General features: G+C 36.7%; 1 protein-coding gene across 51 annotated transcripts in view; it reads left to right on the plus strand.

Annotated features, from left to right (window-relative positions):
* Positions 1–17,862, plus strand: part of fryl (furry homolog, like) — a 154,096-nt gene that overhangs the window by 97,641 nt on the left and 38,593 nt on the right. For 31 of the 51 annotated variants that reach the window (XR_015517706.1, XR_015517707.1, XR_015517710.1 and 28 more), the window contains 19 exon segments: positions 558–730; positions 816–976; positions 1,989–2,099; positions 2,180–2,334; positions 2,432–2,531; positions 4,384–4,552; positions 4,645–4,913; positions 7,400–7,540; positions 7,627–7,795; positions 8,009–8,093; positions 8,428–8,540; positions 9,726–9,876; positions 9,968–10,071; positions 10,158–10,340; positions 12,185–12,380; positions 14,032–14,153; positions 14,271–14,458; positions 16,868–16,962; positions 17,039–17,664. Coding sequence is in view for 34 of the 51 variants with exons in the window: in XM_087297184.1 (XP_087153310.1) it covers positions 558–730; positions 816–976; positions 1,989–2,099; positions 2,180–2,334; positions 2,432–2,531; positions 4,384–4,552; positions 4,645–4,913; positions 7,400–7,540; positions 7,627–7,795; positions 8,009–8,093; positions 8,428–8,540; positions 9,726–9,876; positions 9,968–10,071; positions 10,158–10,340; positions 12,185–12,380; positions 14,032–14,153; positions 14,271–14,458; positions 16,868–16,962; positions 17,039–17,664 (3,311 nt within the window). In the remaining 17 variants the exon portion in view is untranslated. 51 annotated transcript variants of the gene reach the window in all.

Consider the following 17,862-nt stretch of genomic DNA (forward strand, 5'->3'; position numbering starts at 1 on the left):
GCTCACATATAGAGTACGGTTAAGTTCAAAAGTTCAATAAGAATTTTTTATTTATTTTTTTTTTTCTACTTTAATGACTTACAATGTATTTTGAGAATGAGCTTAATGAATGTCCAAAACAATGCCATTCTTAACTTTGGATCTTTTTAGCAATCTGTGTGTTTAGAATGCTCCAAATTTGAGATGGAAGCGTTTTAATGAACCGAACACAAGTGTGAACACTTAAATAATTTTATACAGAAAGACTTGAAATCATATAACTTCATTATTTGTCCAAAGAAAACAAAAAAAAAAAAAATGTCACTTTAACAGAATCCAGAAAAAAGTATAATTCTGCATACTGTATAAGACTAAAGATAAGGCAGATGAAAGTTTAGCTTTGCTATCATAATTTTTTTAACCCTAACATTATTAAAACCTTTTTTACAGTGTTTATTCAGTTTATTCATTTGTTCAATGCATTTTTAATAGAAAATAATTATAAGAAGACAACAAATTTTGTATTCGTTTAAATAAATTAATTTTTAGTAATTATTATTTATGTGTTGTCTGCGCAGGGTGAGTGGTGGTCTGGATGGCGAGTCTCACTCTCTGAACAGCACTTTACTAGAGTACGTGGATCTCACCCGACAGCTTTTGGAGGCAGAGAACGACAAAGATTCAGACACGCTGAGAGACATCCGCTCTCACTTCAGCGCACTAGTGGCCAATATCATCCAAAATGTACCAGGTACATGCTTACAGTCATTTTTAGACTTGTTAATAACTGATAAGACATGTTCACTGATTGTTATTATCTATTTGGGTTTGTGCAGTGCATCAGAGGAGGAGTATTTTCCCTCAGCAGTCATTGAGACACAGTCTGTTCATGCTCTTCAGTCATTGGGCTGGACCCTTCAGCATCATGTTCACACCGCTGGACAGATACAGTGACCGCAACATGCAGATCAACAGGCACCAGTACTGCGCACTGAAGGTACATGCTCATGACGAAACACATATGATGTAGAGCTTATTTTAAAAATATGTCTCTTATTATTTCATTTAAATACGCAATTTATCTCTAGATTAATCTGATTATTTTTATAAGAATAAGAAAATATTTAGAAATTATTTTGAAGGAAATAGAGACATACACTTTTGATGGTTGCTTGGCGCCACCTATTGTCGTAACATTGTAACTGCTACAACCATTATTTGAAATGTTGATTTGCCTCCAAACATTGCTTTTGATTAAACCGTAAACAAGTTTTTATATCTAAACTATAATCCGTTATCCACTGCAAAAAATAATTTTTTTTACTAAATTATTGTCTTTTGTCTAGTACAAATTTCTAAATTCTTAAATCAAGAAGCATTTTCTAGACAAGTAAAAATATTGTAAAAATATTTATAATAGGATGTATTTATACTATTGTAAGAATTTGGGAATGCAGAAAAATATTGACTTAATAATTATAAATTAAGTCAGTTTTTCCTTAAAACACTTTTAATCTCCCACTAGGGTTAGCAAAATCAACAGGCAGATTAGTTTGCATGTTGTAAGGTAACAATTACTGATATTGAATTTTATTCGGAAAATAAAACAATCTATTCTGTTTTTTTTTTTAAAGAGTTTTTAGACATTTGTACTAGAATCAAGAAAAACATTAAGAAAGGCATTCTATGTTGTGTCCTAGTATTTCTATGACTATTATACTGTTTGTATCGAAGAAATAATAATTAAATAGCATTGATCACAAAGAATAAGGACTGAAGCAGTTTCATAACCATACATTACAGTTGCTCTCTTGGTATCACACAGATTTGAATGTGCAGTTGTGATTGTTGAAGTTCAAAAATAGGATTATTTATTTTAGTTAAGATCATGTGGGTGTTTAAATTGAGATTGCAACCTTTTTAAGTTTAATTATACTGTAGTGCTCTAATATGAAGCCACACCACTATGTCACAATCATAGAGTCTGAATATGATGCGTGTGTGTACAGGCCATGTCTGCGGTGCTGTGTTGTGGTCCAGTGGCTGATAACGTCGGCCTGTCCTCTGATGGGTATCTGTATAAGTGGCTGGACAACATTCTAGATTCTCAAGACCGGAAGGTATAACTTTATTCCAGTCAGATTAGCATCACTAACCGGTCAACTGTTATTAACTGTGATGAGTCTGTCTTTGTGCTCAGGTGCATCAGTTGGGTTGTGAGGCGGTGATGTTGTTATTAGAACTGAACCCAGATCAGAGTAATCTGATGTTCTGGGCAGTGGATCGCTGCTATACTGGCACGCGAAGGGTTGCTGCAGGGTGCTTCAGAGCCATTGCAAATGTCTTTCACAACAGGTATATACTACAAGGTTTACAATATTAACTGTGACTGAATTTGTGACAGTAAAAAGGTTGGTTTATTGAACAATGTGTGCATGTTTTTGTCTTGCAGGGATTATCAGTTTGACACTGTGGTTTTGCTGAATCTCATCTTGTTTAAGGCTGCAGACTCTTCCAGAGACATCTATGAGGTTGCAATGCAGCTATTGCAGGTCCGTGGAAATTATTATTTTTTTTTTTTTCAGTCAAAGCAAGCCATAACAGCACAATTGGGTTAAAAAAATAATAATAAATTTTAAAAAAGTTTTTTTGGTTTTGTATTCCTATATTTTCAGTGTTACATCCCTGATGTTAAGTGTCTAGGAGTGAGAGGAATAGTGAAAAGTTGTTTGGAGTTAGTGTGGATCAGTGTCCTGCTTTTACCACAACACACCAAATTCAGTTAAAGAATTGGTTAACAAAAATGTACCATGATAAATCAAAACTGGGAGGCAAAAATAGGCTTAAGGAGGGGGAAGGCCAAAACAACAAACAAAAGTACACTCTAGCTAGTTAGGGAGTAAAGTAGTAAAATTAAATTAACACCAGAAATGTACAGGAATGTACATTACCATGAGAAAACAAGAGTCAAAGGGTTTTAGAAATAAAATGGCACCCACCTTCCTACAGCTTCCACACACAAAGTTAAGTTTTAGTGGCAAATCGTGAGCAGTTTTGAATGTTTTACAACAGATTTTAACTTGAATAAGTCAACCACCACAGCAACAATACACTTGCACAAAACAACCACGCACGAGAGAGGCCACACTCTGGAAGCAAGCTTCAATGTGGCTTGCAACTGGTCAGCTTTTAAGTTTGCAGGGCAACGAGCAGCAGGTGCAATCAATCAACCACCACTCGTCCACACCTAGCTAAGAAACAGGTAACAGAGAGAGAGAAAGAAAAGAAACCAAACACAGTACATTCAAAACACCATGGAATGTAACAGTATTAATTGATTTATTTTATTTCTTTGTTCTTATACATATAATGTATAGCATACATATGAAGGAAAAAAATATGTTATCATTCATTGTTCATGGCACAATAATGGCTAAATCTTTTATCATCATATTTTCTTAAACATTAAAAGAAGCTTAAAAGATGGACAAAGTTCAGTGTTATTGTTTTTAATTACAGATTCAATAGTTGCAATTACAATAACACTAGCCATACCTAGATAACTGTTTTATTGCAAGTTACATGCAGTTTCAAAATTTTCCTCAATTAGACTGAGTACCAAAACAAAGCTGGAGAAATGCCAGCAGCCCAGCACAGGCTTCCAGTATCCATAGTTTCGGGTGCTGCACATCTTGTAACTTCTCATCAGAGACAACAACGATAGTGGGCCCATTCTTCATCAATGGAAACCTTAAGGCCACTGGATATTTGAAATTGCTACATGATGATGTGTTTCCTCTTTATCCGCTGAAGCTAGCACGTTCCCTGAGTTTTTCCAGCAAGATGGTGTACCACCACATTATGGGTGTCAGGTCTGAGCATTCCTAGATGAACAGTTTCCTGAAAAGTGGATTGGTCGTCGTGGGCCAGTTGAATGGCCCCCAAGGTCTCCCAATCTGACCCCCTTAGACTTTTATCTTTGGGGTCATCTGAAGGCAATTGTCTATGGTGTGAAGTTCCCAATAAGTTTGAAGTGTCAAACGAACCTCTTCTATTAAAAAAACAAAAGTTGGATCCAAGATGACCGACTTCAAAATGGCCACCATGGTCACCACCTATCTTGAAAAGTTTGCCCCCTCACATATTCTAATGTGCCACAAACAGGATGTTAATATCACCAACAATTCCCATTTTATTAAGGTGTATCCATAAAAATGGCCCAGCCTGTATATTAAAAAAAATTGCTGCTTTACTTGGTTGGACTCTTTAAAGTTGGGCCTTTAGCTCTGTTTACTCATACCTACAGAAAAAAAAATCAGCAAAGAGCTTTGCAAAAGGAAATCAGTTTATGTCTAAACTAAAGTAAACTGTAGTGAGTGTAAATGTGTATCTACTTTATTTTAGATCCTGGAGCCAAAGCTGTTTCGTTACGCCCATAAACTGGAGATCCAGCGCACTGATGGAGTTTTGTCTCCAGCATCTCCTCTCCCACATCTGTACTCAGTTTCCTATTACCAGCTCAGTGAAGAACTGGCAAGGACTTACCCTGAACTCACACTTCCCATCTTCTCAGGTGAATGCAAAACCCTGAATAAATCGAACACAGACAGAGCGATGTGAGTCAAAATAGAGTTTCACCAATGAGATTGTGTGTTTTTTACTTAGAGGTGAGTCAGAGAATCCAGACAGCACACCCTGGTGGCCGACAGGTGATGCTGCATTACCTGCTACCCTGGATGAACAATGTGGAGCTGGTGGATTTCAAGCCTTCAGTTCGGCGTCAAGAGGAGCCTTCATCTGCAGAGGAAGAGGAGGATGCTCATGAGAGAGAGCTGATGATGGTGAACAGCCGTCGCTGGCTGAAAGGAGAGGGCTGGGGCTCACCGCATGCCACTACTATGATCCTCAACAATCTCATGTTCATGACTGCAAAGGTATACATTTCATACGGTGATGCAGGGTTTCTGCTGTACCTGTAAAATTCAAATTTTATTTGTCACATACACAGTTTTACATACACAATACTTTAAATAAAAAAAATATATAATTTTTGGTCTAGAAAGAGTCCATATATTAAGAGTCATTATATTTCTATATAGTAGAATATTTTTAGAATTGTTTTCTTTCTTTTACATTTTGTTGTAACAATAAACATTTATTAAGAACATGTTTATACATGTTACACATTTGCATACATATTGGATATATACAGCGGGTAAGATACGTATTGAACATGTCATGATAGTTTCCGATAAATATATTTCTGAAGGTGCTGCTGACATGTAATTGTACCTGATTTTGGTAAAAACTCAAACATACCAATAAAAGAAATGTATTTAATAGTTTGTATAAAAGGCTTTTTTGGTAATGACAGCTTCAAGACGCCTGTTGTATGGAGAATGGAATGTCATGCAGTGCTCAGGTGTGATGATTTAAAATTTTTTCCCCAATACTTGAGAGTCTTCTGTGGGTCTCTATCAACTATGAACTTTAGTTCTTATTTTCTACTGGATTCAGGTGATTGTTTGGCCCATTCTTGCAGCTTTTTTTCTTTTCTACAACTATTTGAGAGCTTCCTTGGCTGTGTTTGGGATTATGGTCTTACTGGAATGACAACCCTGGTTTCATTTCATCATCCTGGTATTGTGGTTGTTAGGATTGAACCAGCTAATATCAATTTACACTGGTGAGGGACAGGGTTGCTTTCTAATATGGTAGAGATTTCAGCTGCTGTCTGGGCTTTCCATGCCTTTTTTACACCTACCTTTCTTCTTGTGTTTAATACTTTTTCCGTGTGTCATTTCAATTTAATTTCTAAACTAGTTAGTTTAGATTTTTTTATATGCATACATTTTTTTGGTTGTTACTGACATCTGGTGAAAATTTCAAGTAAACAACACCTTTAGAAATGTTTTCTGGGAAAAATCTTCCTCTTTTATTTATTCATTTATTTATTTTATTTTATTCTTTTACCCGCTGTACATCTTGTCATTTATACATCATTTTATGCATTTTGTCCAAAATGTATATGTATAGTATTGCAAAAACACAGTTCAGGGGCCTCATGTACAAAGACTTGCGTGGAAATCTTACTAAAACATTGCGTACGCACAAAGCTGTAAATGTGCGTACGCATAAAAAATTCAGATGTATGAAACACTGCGTACGCCGAATCTCACGCATATTCTTTTGTACATCCGAATGAACGTGAAACTGAGCGCAACATGCACGAGCACAAAACCCCTCCCTGCCTCCTCCCCCGTATGAATAAGCTAATGACTATGCTAATGGAAAAACCCAACGCAAAAGCAAAGGCAAAATCAAGCAAAAAGAGAAACTTTGAACAGAATGTGAATTGGAGGTACTGCTTTCGGAGGTAGACCGGAGAAAAGCGGTGTTATTTGCAAGTTTGTTCTCCGGAATTAACAACAAAAGAAAAAAAATAGAGTGGGAGAGTTTAGCTGATGCGGTTAACACAGTTGGGTCTGAACATCGCACTGAGTGCATTAAAAAAAGAAATAGTGTGGTTTATAGGTGTAAAATGTTACAGCACCGTTAGAAGTCTCAGTGGCGCACCTCGTAAGACGCATGTGATCATGAATTGACACGTTCGAGCATAAACTCGGCTCGAATCCAGTGTCTGATGAACTCTTTCTTCTTTTTTTCCCCGCTACATATCAGATTTTGCCCACTATTTATCACGAGAAAGACTAGTAGGAATCATCAATAAGTTTGTGCATCATATTTTATTTGCACATTTATTGAATGGAAATGTTTCTGATTTACGCATGCAAATTCATCTTCAGATAGTGTCTTTATAGCAATGTGCGTGCGGTAGATAGCTCAGATTACATTGGGAAAACAGGCGACTGCTGCAAATTGTGCTTTAATGTTTAGCTGGTCAACTGTATGGTATGGAAACCTTACATACCTACTATATAAACCCGTTTCATACAGCTGCCATTGCAAGGCTCAGACACTTTGTAGAGAGGAATTTAACACAACTGCCTCTAGGAGTCGCCAATGGAAATAAAACAGACACGCACAAAAAATGTGCGTACGCCAGCCAGAAAGCTGCCGTGAAGCTGCGCACATTCCCACGTTCAGTTCATCGTTAGTAAATCCAAACGTGAGCGATTCTTAGCGTGAAACCTGGCGTACGCAAAGTTTTTGTGCGTACACAGCCTTGATACATGAGGCCCCAAGTCTTTTCACACTTGAAATTGTTAACCCTGGCTCTTCCTAAACCACGGATAAATGGCATCCTGGGTTATCTGTTATCACTTTTCACACTGCTCGTACTACTGTATACCTGTGGAGGTTAAGAAATTATTTTGGGTTTTCATTAACAGACGTTTCACGCAAGGCATGCATTTATTTGCATACATTTTGATAATCATCATATGGTCTGATTTTACAGTATGGCGATGAGTTTGCATGGTCAGAAATTGAAAATGTCTGGACCACTTTAGCTGACAGCTGGCCCAAAAATCTGAAGATCATCCTGCACTTCCTCATCAGCATGTCTGGAGTCAACAGTGAACCCAGTCTCCTGCCTTACGTGAGTGACACCTATACTGGTCAATCAGAAACAAGAATCTCAATACCTGAGAAACATAACTAAATTTATTTCCTGATATTCTGCAGGTGAAGCGTGTGGTGGTGTATCTGGGCAGGGATAAGACGATGCAGCTGCTGGAGGAGTTAATGTATGAGCTGGAGCTAACAGACCCAGTGTCCTCAGCTGTCACTCATATGGACAACCCACCTTACTACCGCATTACTTCCTCCTACAAGATCCCTTCTGTTACCTCTGGTACAAACCACTTTTATCATACTGTATATGTTTCACAGCATGATCTTTGTGCAATGAGATTAAGGCTAATAAGATAAGGAATCTGACTGTTAATGGACTTTCTTGATAGACGCATGTAAAAAATACAGTCCAGGAAAACAAAAGATTAAAGAAAGTTTGCTGGAAAAAGTCACATTTTTACTGTAATTTTGTTTACATTTTTGCCTTTTTCAGGTACAGCCTCCAGTAGCAACACCATGGTACCTGGACCTGATGGACACCATGACAGCAAACTCAAAGATTCCAACATTGAGGACAGGTTAGAGTTAAACCTGATAAAAGACTATTATTTGTTGTTGTTGTTGTTATTTATTTATTTATTTATTTGAAACATTTGTATTTACACCAAGCATAGAATGATCTTTTTTAGTCCAATTTTGCTAGCCTGTTTTAATAAATTGGTTAAAATAACCTTCATAAAACGGGAAGTCATAGCATTAACTCCTACAAAAAAAAACCCATGAAGTGTTCATCAGCTATGGTTATGGCTGCTCAATTGTTTTGGTGCTTTTTAAAAAACATTATGTAAATAGTTCTAAAGTAATGGAGTTGTTAAGTGTAACCTGGATAAAACTTTCTGTATCTCTATGCAGTTACACTCATTTGGATATCTACACTGGTCTGAACAGTAATCTGAACAGACAGCACCATCGACTGGAGTCCCGCTACAGTAGTAGCTCAGGAGGATCCTATGAGGAGGAGAAGAGTGAGTACATTAGCATTACTTTCATCGTTATGATAAGTAAAGGCAGAGAAAAATATGTGGATCTTAAAGGTATAATCAACTAAACTGAGTGGACAGCTTGACAATAAATGGCGTGTCCACTCCTTTTAATGTTCGTACAATTTAATTTAAGTAATTAATTTTTTTTTAAAGAAATTAGAACTTTTATTGAGCAGGGATGTAAAGACATCTCTAATCTTGTGAAATTAATGCTATTAGAAAAAATGCTAAAATGTATTTTCATTGAAGTTGATATAATATATTTAGTTATATAATATAATATGTAGTTATATAATGTTTTTCATGAATGCATTTAGTATCATAACTTTTTTTTATCATAATGAAAATAATAATAGTAAATGTTTCTGGGGCATCATATAAGCGTAAAAACCTTGCGACCACAAAACCAGACATAAGGGTCTATGGCAGGGGTGTCCAAACTCGGTCCTGGAGGGTCGGTGTCCTGCATAGCTTAGCTCCAACTTCCTTCAACACACCTCTCTGTAAGTTTCTAGTATACCTAGTAAGAGCTTGATAAGCTGGTTCAGGTGTTTAATTGGGGTCGGAACTAAAGTATGCAGGACACGGGCCCTCCAGGACCGAGTTTGGACACCCCTAGTCTATGGTTTATACATCACATGAATAATAAAGCTTTTTATTGATGTATGGTTTCTTAAAATAGGACAGGATTGTGCAGAGATACAATTAAATGAATATCTGAAAATCTAAGGGTTAAAAAATCTTATTACTGAAAAAATTGCTTTAAAATGCTTAACAATGAAATCTACTTATCCAAAATTTGTATTTAATCAAAAAAACTGAGTTTTGATATTATTAATGGTAGGAAATGTACAAAATGTCTTGATGAAACATGATCTTTACTTAAACCTAAATTTATTATTTCTTTTAGCAATACTGTATATTTTACAGTAGGCTATTGCGAAAAATATACCCATGCCACATAAGACGATTTCTGAAGAATCGTGTATCATTCCATTATTTTAACACTGGTGGTCAAATTATTACTGCTTAAATGTATTTTTGGATTAAATACATCTACTATTAGTGAGCATAACAAACTTTTTTTTTCTTGTTTAACAAAGAGGATAAAATCTTAGTGCAACTCTAAGCTTTTCGACATTAATAACATGTGGTTACTCCCTCTAGGTGACTCTATGCCTGTCTATGCTAACTGGCGTCTGAAGGTAATGGACCATAACCGGCCAGAGCCCCTTCCGTTTCCACCCACTGGCGGCTGCTGGTCACCACTGGTCGATTACTTGCCTGAAACCACCACACCTGGAGTCTCCCTGCACAGGTAAAAAACCTGCTCACTGTGTCTTACATTGGAGTCAGTGTTGTTTTTCTTAACCACGGACCTCTGACAACACATTCTCATTCCTTTTCAGATGTAACATCGCTGTGATCTTGCTGACGGACCTCATTGTAGACCATGGGGTAAAAGTGGAATGGAGCGCGTACCTTCATCTGCTACTGCATTCCATATTCATAGGTAACACATACACACTTATACTGTTTATAAAAGCATCAGCACTAGATTGTGCTACATTAAATATAACATAATGATTGTTTGTGTAGGTTTTGACCATCAGCACCCAGAGGTCTATGAGCACTGCAAGCGTTTACTGCTTCACCTGCTGGTGGTTCAGGGCACCAACAGCAGCGTCCAGTCACTGGCATCTGTACTGCTTCGCAACCGTGAGCTGAACGAACCCAGAGTTCTGACCGTCAAACCCACTCTTCAGGAGTTTAACCTCACAGGTGCTCTTTGCCTTTTTGACTCAAATTCCCCACCACAAACAATACAATATTTCTAGAAGTTCTGTTAGAATTATGACATTGCTACTTAATTTGGGTATAACATTTTTTTATATAGTTAATTTGCAAAAAAAAAATAAAAAATTTACTTTATGGTCTTTAATAATAAAAAGCTTGTCATTAAATATACAGAAATTTGGTTTGGCATCTGAAATTTTTGTTTGACATCTGGACTTTATGTGCTTATTCAGCGTCTTTCGGATGCTACCTAATTGGCCCTGGCTCCTCAGTTGACAACTACAAACCTAATCATAACTGTTAATTTTTATTGAAAATTATCAATATTACTTTGATGGATGTTTAAAAATTTGTCTTGGGAAGGAATTTTAAATTATTTATCAAACTGAACAATCAAATAAATGTTTTAAATCAGTTTTTTTTATCATTCAATCATTCATTCATTCTTTCTTACAATGATTCATTCAATAAGTTATTCATTTATTTATTTTTGTATAATCTCTTATTGAGTTTAATCATTATACAATATGTTTTTTATCTATATTAATATTAGCCCCTTTCACACATACAGACCTTTCCAGAAAATTGCCGGCAATTTTCCGGAAAGGTGGTATGTGTGAACAGGCCCTTTTTGAAATACCGGTAAATTCGTTCTGGCTATTTTCCGGAAAGAGAAGTTGTAACATTACCGACAATTTGCCGGAATGCTGAGCTGTGTGAATGCAGAAGGAAGATTGCCGGAAATAGCGCGTCCACGTCTAGAACGTGCTGACAAGAGACACCTGCTTTAGCCAATCAGAACAGTCAGACGCATTCACGTGCGCGCGGTTTATGAGAATAAAAGCCTTTGAATATTTTTCCAGACACCTTTAGCTGCTAGATGTTAGTCAGATAACGTTTCTATGTTCCTTCTTAATGCTAACTGTGTAAATAATTTTCGATAAAATGTTTATGATTATCCGTTGTTTGTTTACCTTCAAGCTTTGCGTGTGCCCGTGAGCGCCCATAGCGCCAACACACACACATATCATGAACATCTCGACATGCGAAAGTGATCCTCTATTTGTTTTCATTGGAGTTGTACTCAATACTGATCCATCCAAAGAGTTTGTAATGTAGTCAAATGTTTACAAACACAAGCGCAGCCGTTTAGAGGTCATTTCTGGTTAATGATGTCAGAATTTACCGGCATGTTGCAATGGATGTGTGAATGCTCTTTTCCGGAAAAATTCCGTAACGTCCTCGCCTGTGTGAACAGCGCTTTTTTTGAATTTACCGGTAAAGTCGTTCCGGAAATTTTCCAGATATTTACCGTTATCACTGTGCGAAAGGGGTCATAAAGAGCAGGGTTAGGGTTAGGAGCAATTGAAAGGTAATTATCTTAGCTTAATATAGTCAACAGGTGTGGGAAATTGACAGTATCAGTTGCTTTTATTTTTGTTTATTTTACAAAAAATATGCATTGTTTAACTTGCTTTTTAACTTTTACTTGTTTTTTTTCTATTAGACCAAGTTGTAGAAGACCACATATATGTAGAATTACAGCAGCCATGACTAATTGTGATTTTTTTTTTGTACTACCACTGTTATTTTCATTCTTTAATTTAGCCAATGTGAAATCCTCTGATATTTTTAACTTTTTAAATATGCTTGTTTTTAAGTGCTGCTTATAAAATTAAAGGATCAGTAGGGAAACCACTGTGCTACAAAATTCAGTGCATAGTCTTTGGGTACAATGTATTGTATGTCATTTGGGAAATAGCAATTTTAAGGAAAACTAGGGATTCTTTACTAAGAATGAACTAATTGTGAATCGATTTGTCTCCCAGGTGTCACAGAGCTGATGCCAGACTACCAGCCGTCTCCTATGACAGACTCTGGCTTGAGCTCCAGCTCCACATCCTCTAGTATCAGTCTGGGAAGCTCGGCCCTGCCTCACCTCCCCCCTACTCTCCTTAATGAGGTGGACCTGTCAGCAGAGCAGGACGAGAAGGTCAAAAACCTCATTGAGTTCATCAGCTCAAGGTGAGGGGCTGCTGAAGGCCAGCGTGTGTCATATTAATGCTGTTAGCTTTGCTCTTTCATTATATGGAGTGCTTCTGGCATAGAAAGAATGGGGTCTAATGGGAACCACCATTGTTGTGCCCATGAGGGAGACATTTCATTCCAGGATGTCTTTTAATCAGGAAAAAGTAAATCCACAATGAAAAAACTAAACTTTTACCCAAATGTCAGTATATTTAATTGGAATTCCCTAATGTGTAACGCTTGGGATTTGTTTGATCCTCACTTAGTTTCCAGATTGGAATTATTGAATTTAGTTACCAACAGAGCTTCTATTAATAACATTTCATTATTTCAACTGTTCAAAAGCCACAAAAACTCAAAGCTCTCCAAAACCGCCTACCTAAATTATCTTTTATGTTTTTTGTTGCAAGTTAAATGTTACATTTTGGTACATTTGACTTCTTTAGATTTTTATAAATAGTTGTACATTTGTATTAAAACACAAAACACAGAATCCAGACAAAATAAATGGGAATTTTAATTTTTAAATTCTGGTTTACCTTTTACATTTAGCATTTTCCAGTTTATCTTTTGCAGATTTTTGCATTAATTCCTGAGGTCTAGCACGTTGAATATTAATATAGAATAAATATTGACATTGAATGACATGAAAATTGAATGTCGATCAAACATTAAGTGTTAACTTATTATCAGCTAAGACATGTTATCTTTATTATGTAAGTGCAAGTCCATCTGGGGTTCATAATAAGACGTGTTTGTTTCTAACATGATTGTCTTTAATAGCTGTCAATTTATATTAAAATGGACAGGATGGTGTTACAAGCACTAATGTTGTTAGAAGCTAGGGCTGCACAATATTGGAAAAATCTGATATTGCAATAATTTATCGAAGAAAAATATGACGGTTTTCTGGGGAGTTTAACAGTATTCAGGTACAGAAATTAAATAATCAAAATTCAAAAAAAGCTTTTCTTACATTGCTTTGTCTTGTATCTAGTCTAAATATTAAAAAATCTTAGACCAAGTGAAAATAATGTTTAGTTTTCCCCATCAGGTACAGCATCACAAAAGAGTGTTTTGTTTGCTGTCTTGTTTTAAGGAAATGATCTGCCAGGGGGATAAGTTAAATGATCTTGTTTTGCTTTAGTTTTTGGACTAGAAACAAGACAACAATTCTAAGTAGAAAGTTTTTTTTTTTTTTTTTTTTTTGCATAAATCATATAAATTCTATATAAATAAAGTGATTAAATGCTAATCTGTAGCTCCTGGTCAACAATAATTCAGTGCGAATGCGTACATTGCGATATCGATGCTAAAACAATATATTGTGCAGCCCTATTACAAGCATACTTTTTTTTTTTTCTTGAGAGGATTCATAATAAATATATATTTATTTTAAGTTACTGTATTTTTTCCTCCGCCTGCAGCCATGTCTAACAGGAGTGGGTATTGTTGCCTTGCATGCGTGTGTGTGTGTACACGCTCAGTCTCATTTCTGTGTGAAAGTTTGATTCAGAGTGTTTTCATACATAACGATTTTAACTGGCAGTTGTGTGAGCCTGCTTTTTCTTTGTTCGGTGTTAGACATTTCCTACTGTGCCATGTGCCACTTCCTCTGATTCTTTTCTACTGGCTGATTGGCCCATAGGAAGCGAGGACCACTGTGGAACCATGAAGACGTTTCTCCTAAAAACCCTAACATCAAGAGTGCTGATCAGCTTAGTGTGTTTCTCCGGCATGTTGTCAATGTCTTCAAACAAACACCATCTGGTAAGACTCAGTTATTTAGTGGAACAACTTTTATAAGAATGCACTAGTTTTTGAAGAAGAAGAATTAAAATGTTTAATCTGTGGTTGCGATTGGTTCTTGTGATTGTGTGTGGTCAGGTTTCCAGTTGGAGCAGGAGTTAAGTGAAATTGCTCTTCAGACTGCTCTGTCCTGCTCATCACGGCACTACGCTGGGCGCTCTTTCCAGATCTTCAGAGCGCTCAAACAGCCAATGACAGCCTCCACGCTGTCAGATATGCTTTCCCGTCTGGTGGAGACTGTGGGAGATCCAGGGGAAGAGGCTCAGGTATGTAGAAAATCTTCACTGTTTCAGAAGTGTATATAAATGTGGAATAGGAGAGTTAGTCATATTATTTTTTCTTTCTCTGATAAACTAAATAGACGAGCACTTATTTATTGCCTTGTGAAGAGCACTTTACTGACTTTATTACAATAATAAGTAACACTTTTATACTTAAAAAGCTCAATATGTAATTATTTATATATTTTAATATTAAACACACATTTTAAATAAACAAAAACAGATTATTAAAAAAACATCTCTTTCTCTCTCTCTTTATATATACATATATATATATATATATATATATATATATATATATATATATATATATATATATATATATATATATATATATCACATATCTGACATTTATTTTATTGAGCAATGCATTTAAATGTGTTTTTTGTCTAATTATATGCAAGGAATTACAAATTAATAATGCATTTCAGTGCTTATACATGTGTAATGACAATAAAGTTGAATCTAATCTAATAACCGTATATTCAAAAAATAAAAGTGCCATTTACTCTATTAAAAATATGAATAGAAATATTAATAAATGTGATAATAACAACAGTAAGTGATGCATAACCAGGGTTCAACACTAGGGATTGTTTTTGGCCCGATTGCCCTAGTGGTTCAGATTTTTACTTGCCCTGCCAAAATTTTTACTAGCCCCACGAAAAGTTTAATTTAATAGCTATTTACAAGCCAGGTTGCAGAATGTGTCAAAATAATGTCTGTGAATCCAGAATTTATATGTTTAAAAAATGTTAATAAATGTATACAGAGCCAACTTCAAATTGTTATGTAAACAAAAATGACTATATGAAAAATTAGAAGGTATTTTGTTGAAAACAAAAGGTGGCTGACTTGCCAAACTGATGGCATTTTTTCGTCATGTTGTACCCATGTAAATGTCTGTGTCCAAGATGTTACAAACAGATATTTTCTTTTAGCCTCATAATTTGATGTTGCTGTCATGTTGCCATCTCTTTGCTACAGAAAAAATGATGTGCTCACAACATCCAATCAGATAAGAGCAACCTAAAAAGCAATACAGTGTTTATGACTTCACAAAAAAGGTGGCATTTAAAGGCTTTAAAGCACAAACTGTTTCTCTATTCTAAGACTGTATTTGCATGCAATTGATGAATAGTCACAGGCAAATTAAAGTTTGGTGACAATCGGGCCAGTAGCAATCTTGTCTACTGTCCCAAGCATCTCTCACACTGGCCCCGGGTCCCCAGTCCTAGTTAAGCCCTGAGAACTACTTAAAATAACCTTACAAAACATTAATCCTAAAACTATTGTTAGTACATTCAAGATTATTAGTTAAAGGTTAAATGTACAAATTATACCTTAACATAGACACCATAACAATGAGCTCTAGAACATATTATAACATGGACACATTTAGAAACGATGTAACTGTGTGCTTACATCTGTTAATTTTAGCCCTATCTGGTATATCATTTTCCAGTCAACTAGTTCAACATTCTCAAGGCTTTTTAAGTGTTGATTCCTGAACATTCAAAGGCCACATTTACACTGCACTGTTCAAGTGATTCGATTCAGATTAAAAAAATAAATAAATAAATTCTTCTCCCATGTGGCACAGATTGGATATGGCCCATGTACGTGTAAGCAGGAACAAATCACATGGATTCCGATTTACTCAAATCAGATTCAGGCCTTGTTCATATGTGAAATTTATGCGATATGAATCACATCTGTGCCCTCGTGTCTGCAGTTTAAGTGGGTAGATCGGATTTTCACCTGTCAATGCGAGTCGAGCATCATTAAAAAACAGTAGCGAATGACGTCCAGTCTTACACTTTTTTTTCATAACAGACTTCAGCAGAGTCCCAAATCTTAAATCTCTTACACAAGGGCTTAAACAGCTTTTATATTGTCATATAGCACAGGTATTTAAGCATGTTTACAAGAGCAAGATGTGCAATGTCCGCCATGTAACCAATATAAACTAATATAAAACTAGTGCATGCATCACATTCATAAATCACGCCATGGACATGGAATTAGGATGCCTAAAGGTTTAAAAAGACTATATATCAAAAGAAGATGGACAAATGAGATTCTTTCTGTCATAAACTGTAGTAAAACAGCTTGCCAAAAGCTGCGAACAGAATACATGCAGGAATAGAGAAAAGAGCACTCTTTAATTATCAGCTGTTAATCAGCACCCGCTCTTTTTTTTTTCCTGGTCATTGCACCTTTACAGTGTGCTGTGTAAATGCAGACGATCGGATACGAGTCACTTTTGAAAGATGATATAAGCAGGTCATCAAAAAAAAAAAAAAAACTAATACAGTCACAAAATCGAACTTGACCATCAAGATCTGCAGTGTAAATGCAGCCAATATGAAGCATTTGGTTTGTGTTTTGCAGGGATTTGTTATCGAGCTGCTGTTGACACTAGAGGCTGGGATAGACACTCTTGCTGAAACAATGAAGAGCTACGACCTGCTCACTGCAATCTCACAGTAAGATGACAAATCATTTGAATTCTGTTATGTGTTACATTTATCTTACTCAAAGTGCTGTTTCCATCTCCTCCAGGGCATCCCATGATCCTCTGCATGGCACCAAATTTGCCAATAACAGAAAAAGCACGGGTCAGCTGAACCTCGGCAGCAGTTTCCTGCATGCTCATTACAGCCACGCTCGCAGCAACTCTCTGCGTGCCAGTCTGATGGGTGAACGCATGGGAGACCGACGCCGCAGCAACACCCTCGATATAGCCGACCGATTGGGTGGCAGCCACGGCAATCTAGCCCGAACACGAAGCTTATCATCTTTACGAGAAGGTGGCGTTCGTGGCGATGGTGGAGGAGGAACTGGAGGAGGCTCTGGTGAAGTGGTCCCGCAGACCGACCCCACCAACCTGATGGCCACAGTCTTCTGGATTGCGACCTCACTGCTAGAGTCTGATTATGAGTTTGAGTACTTGCTTGCGCTCAGGCTGTTGAACCGACTGCTGGCACAGATGCCCCTGGAGAAGGCAGACAGCAGGGAGAAGCTGGAGAGAGTCCAGGGCAAGCTGAAGTGGTACAACTTCCCCGGCCTGCTGACGCTCTTCTTGAAGGGCTTCACTTCAGCTGCCACACAGGAGCTCACCATTCACCTTCTTAGCAAACTCATCACTGTGTCCCGACACACTCTCATCGACCCCTCACAGCTAGCAGGTACAGTTTTGTTAACGTTTTAATTAGGGATGCACAGAAATTATTGGTACAAAAAACGTTAAATTGGATGGCATTTATTGGCTTTAAAGGTAAATAGCAGCATCGTCCTGATATGGAAACTAATGCTGATGTGTTTCGCCAGTCAGATGATGGTGTGTTGATTAAAAGCATGCATTTGTCTGTCAGGAGTGTTTGGAC

This window comes from Danio rerio, chromosome 20 (genome assembly GCF_052040795.2).
Source record: "Danio rerio strain M-AB ecotype USA chromosome 20, GRCz13ab, whole genome shotgun sequence".
In the NCBI taxonomy this organism is placed as follows: Eukaryota; Metazoa; Chordata; class Actinopteri; order Cypriniformes; family Danionidae; genus Danio; species Danio rerio.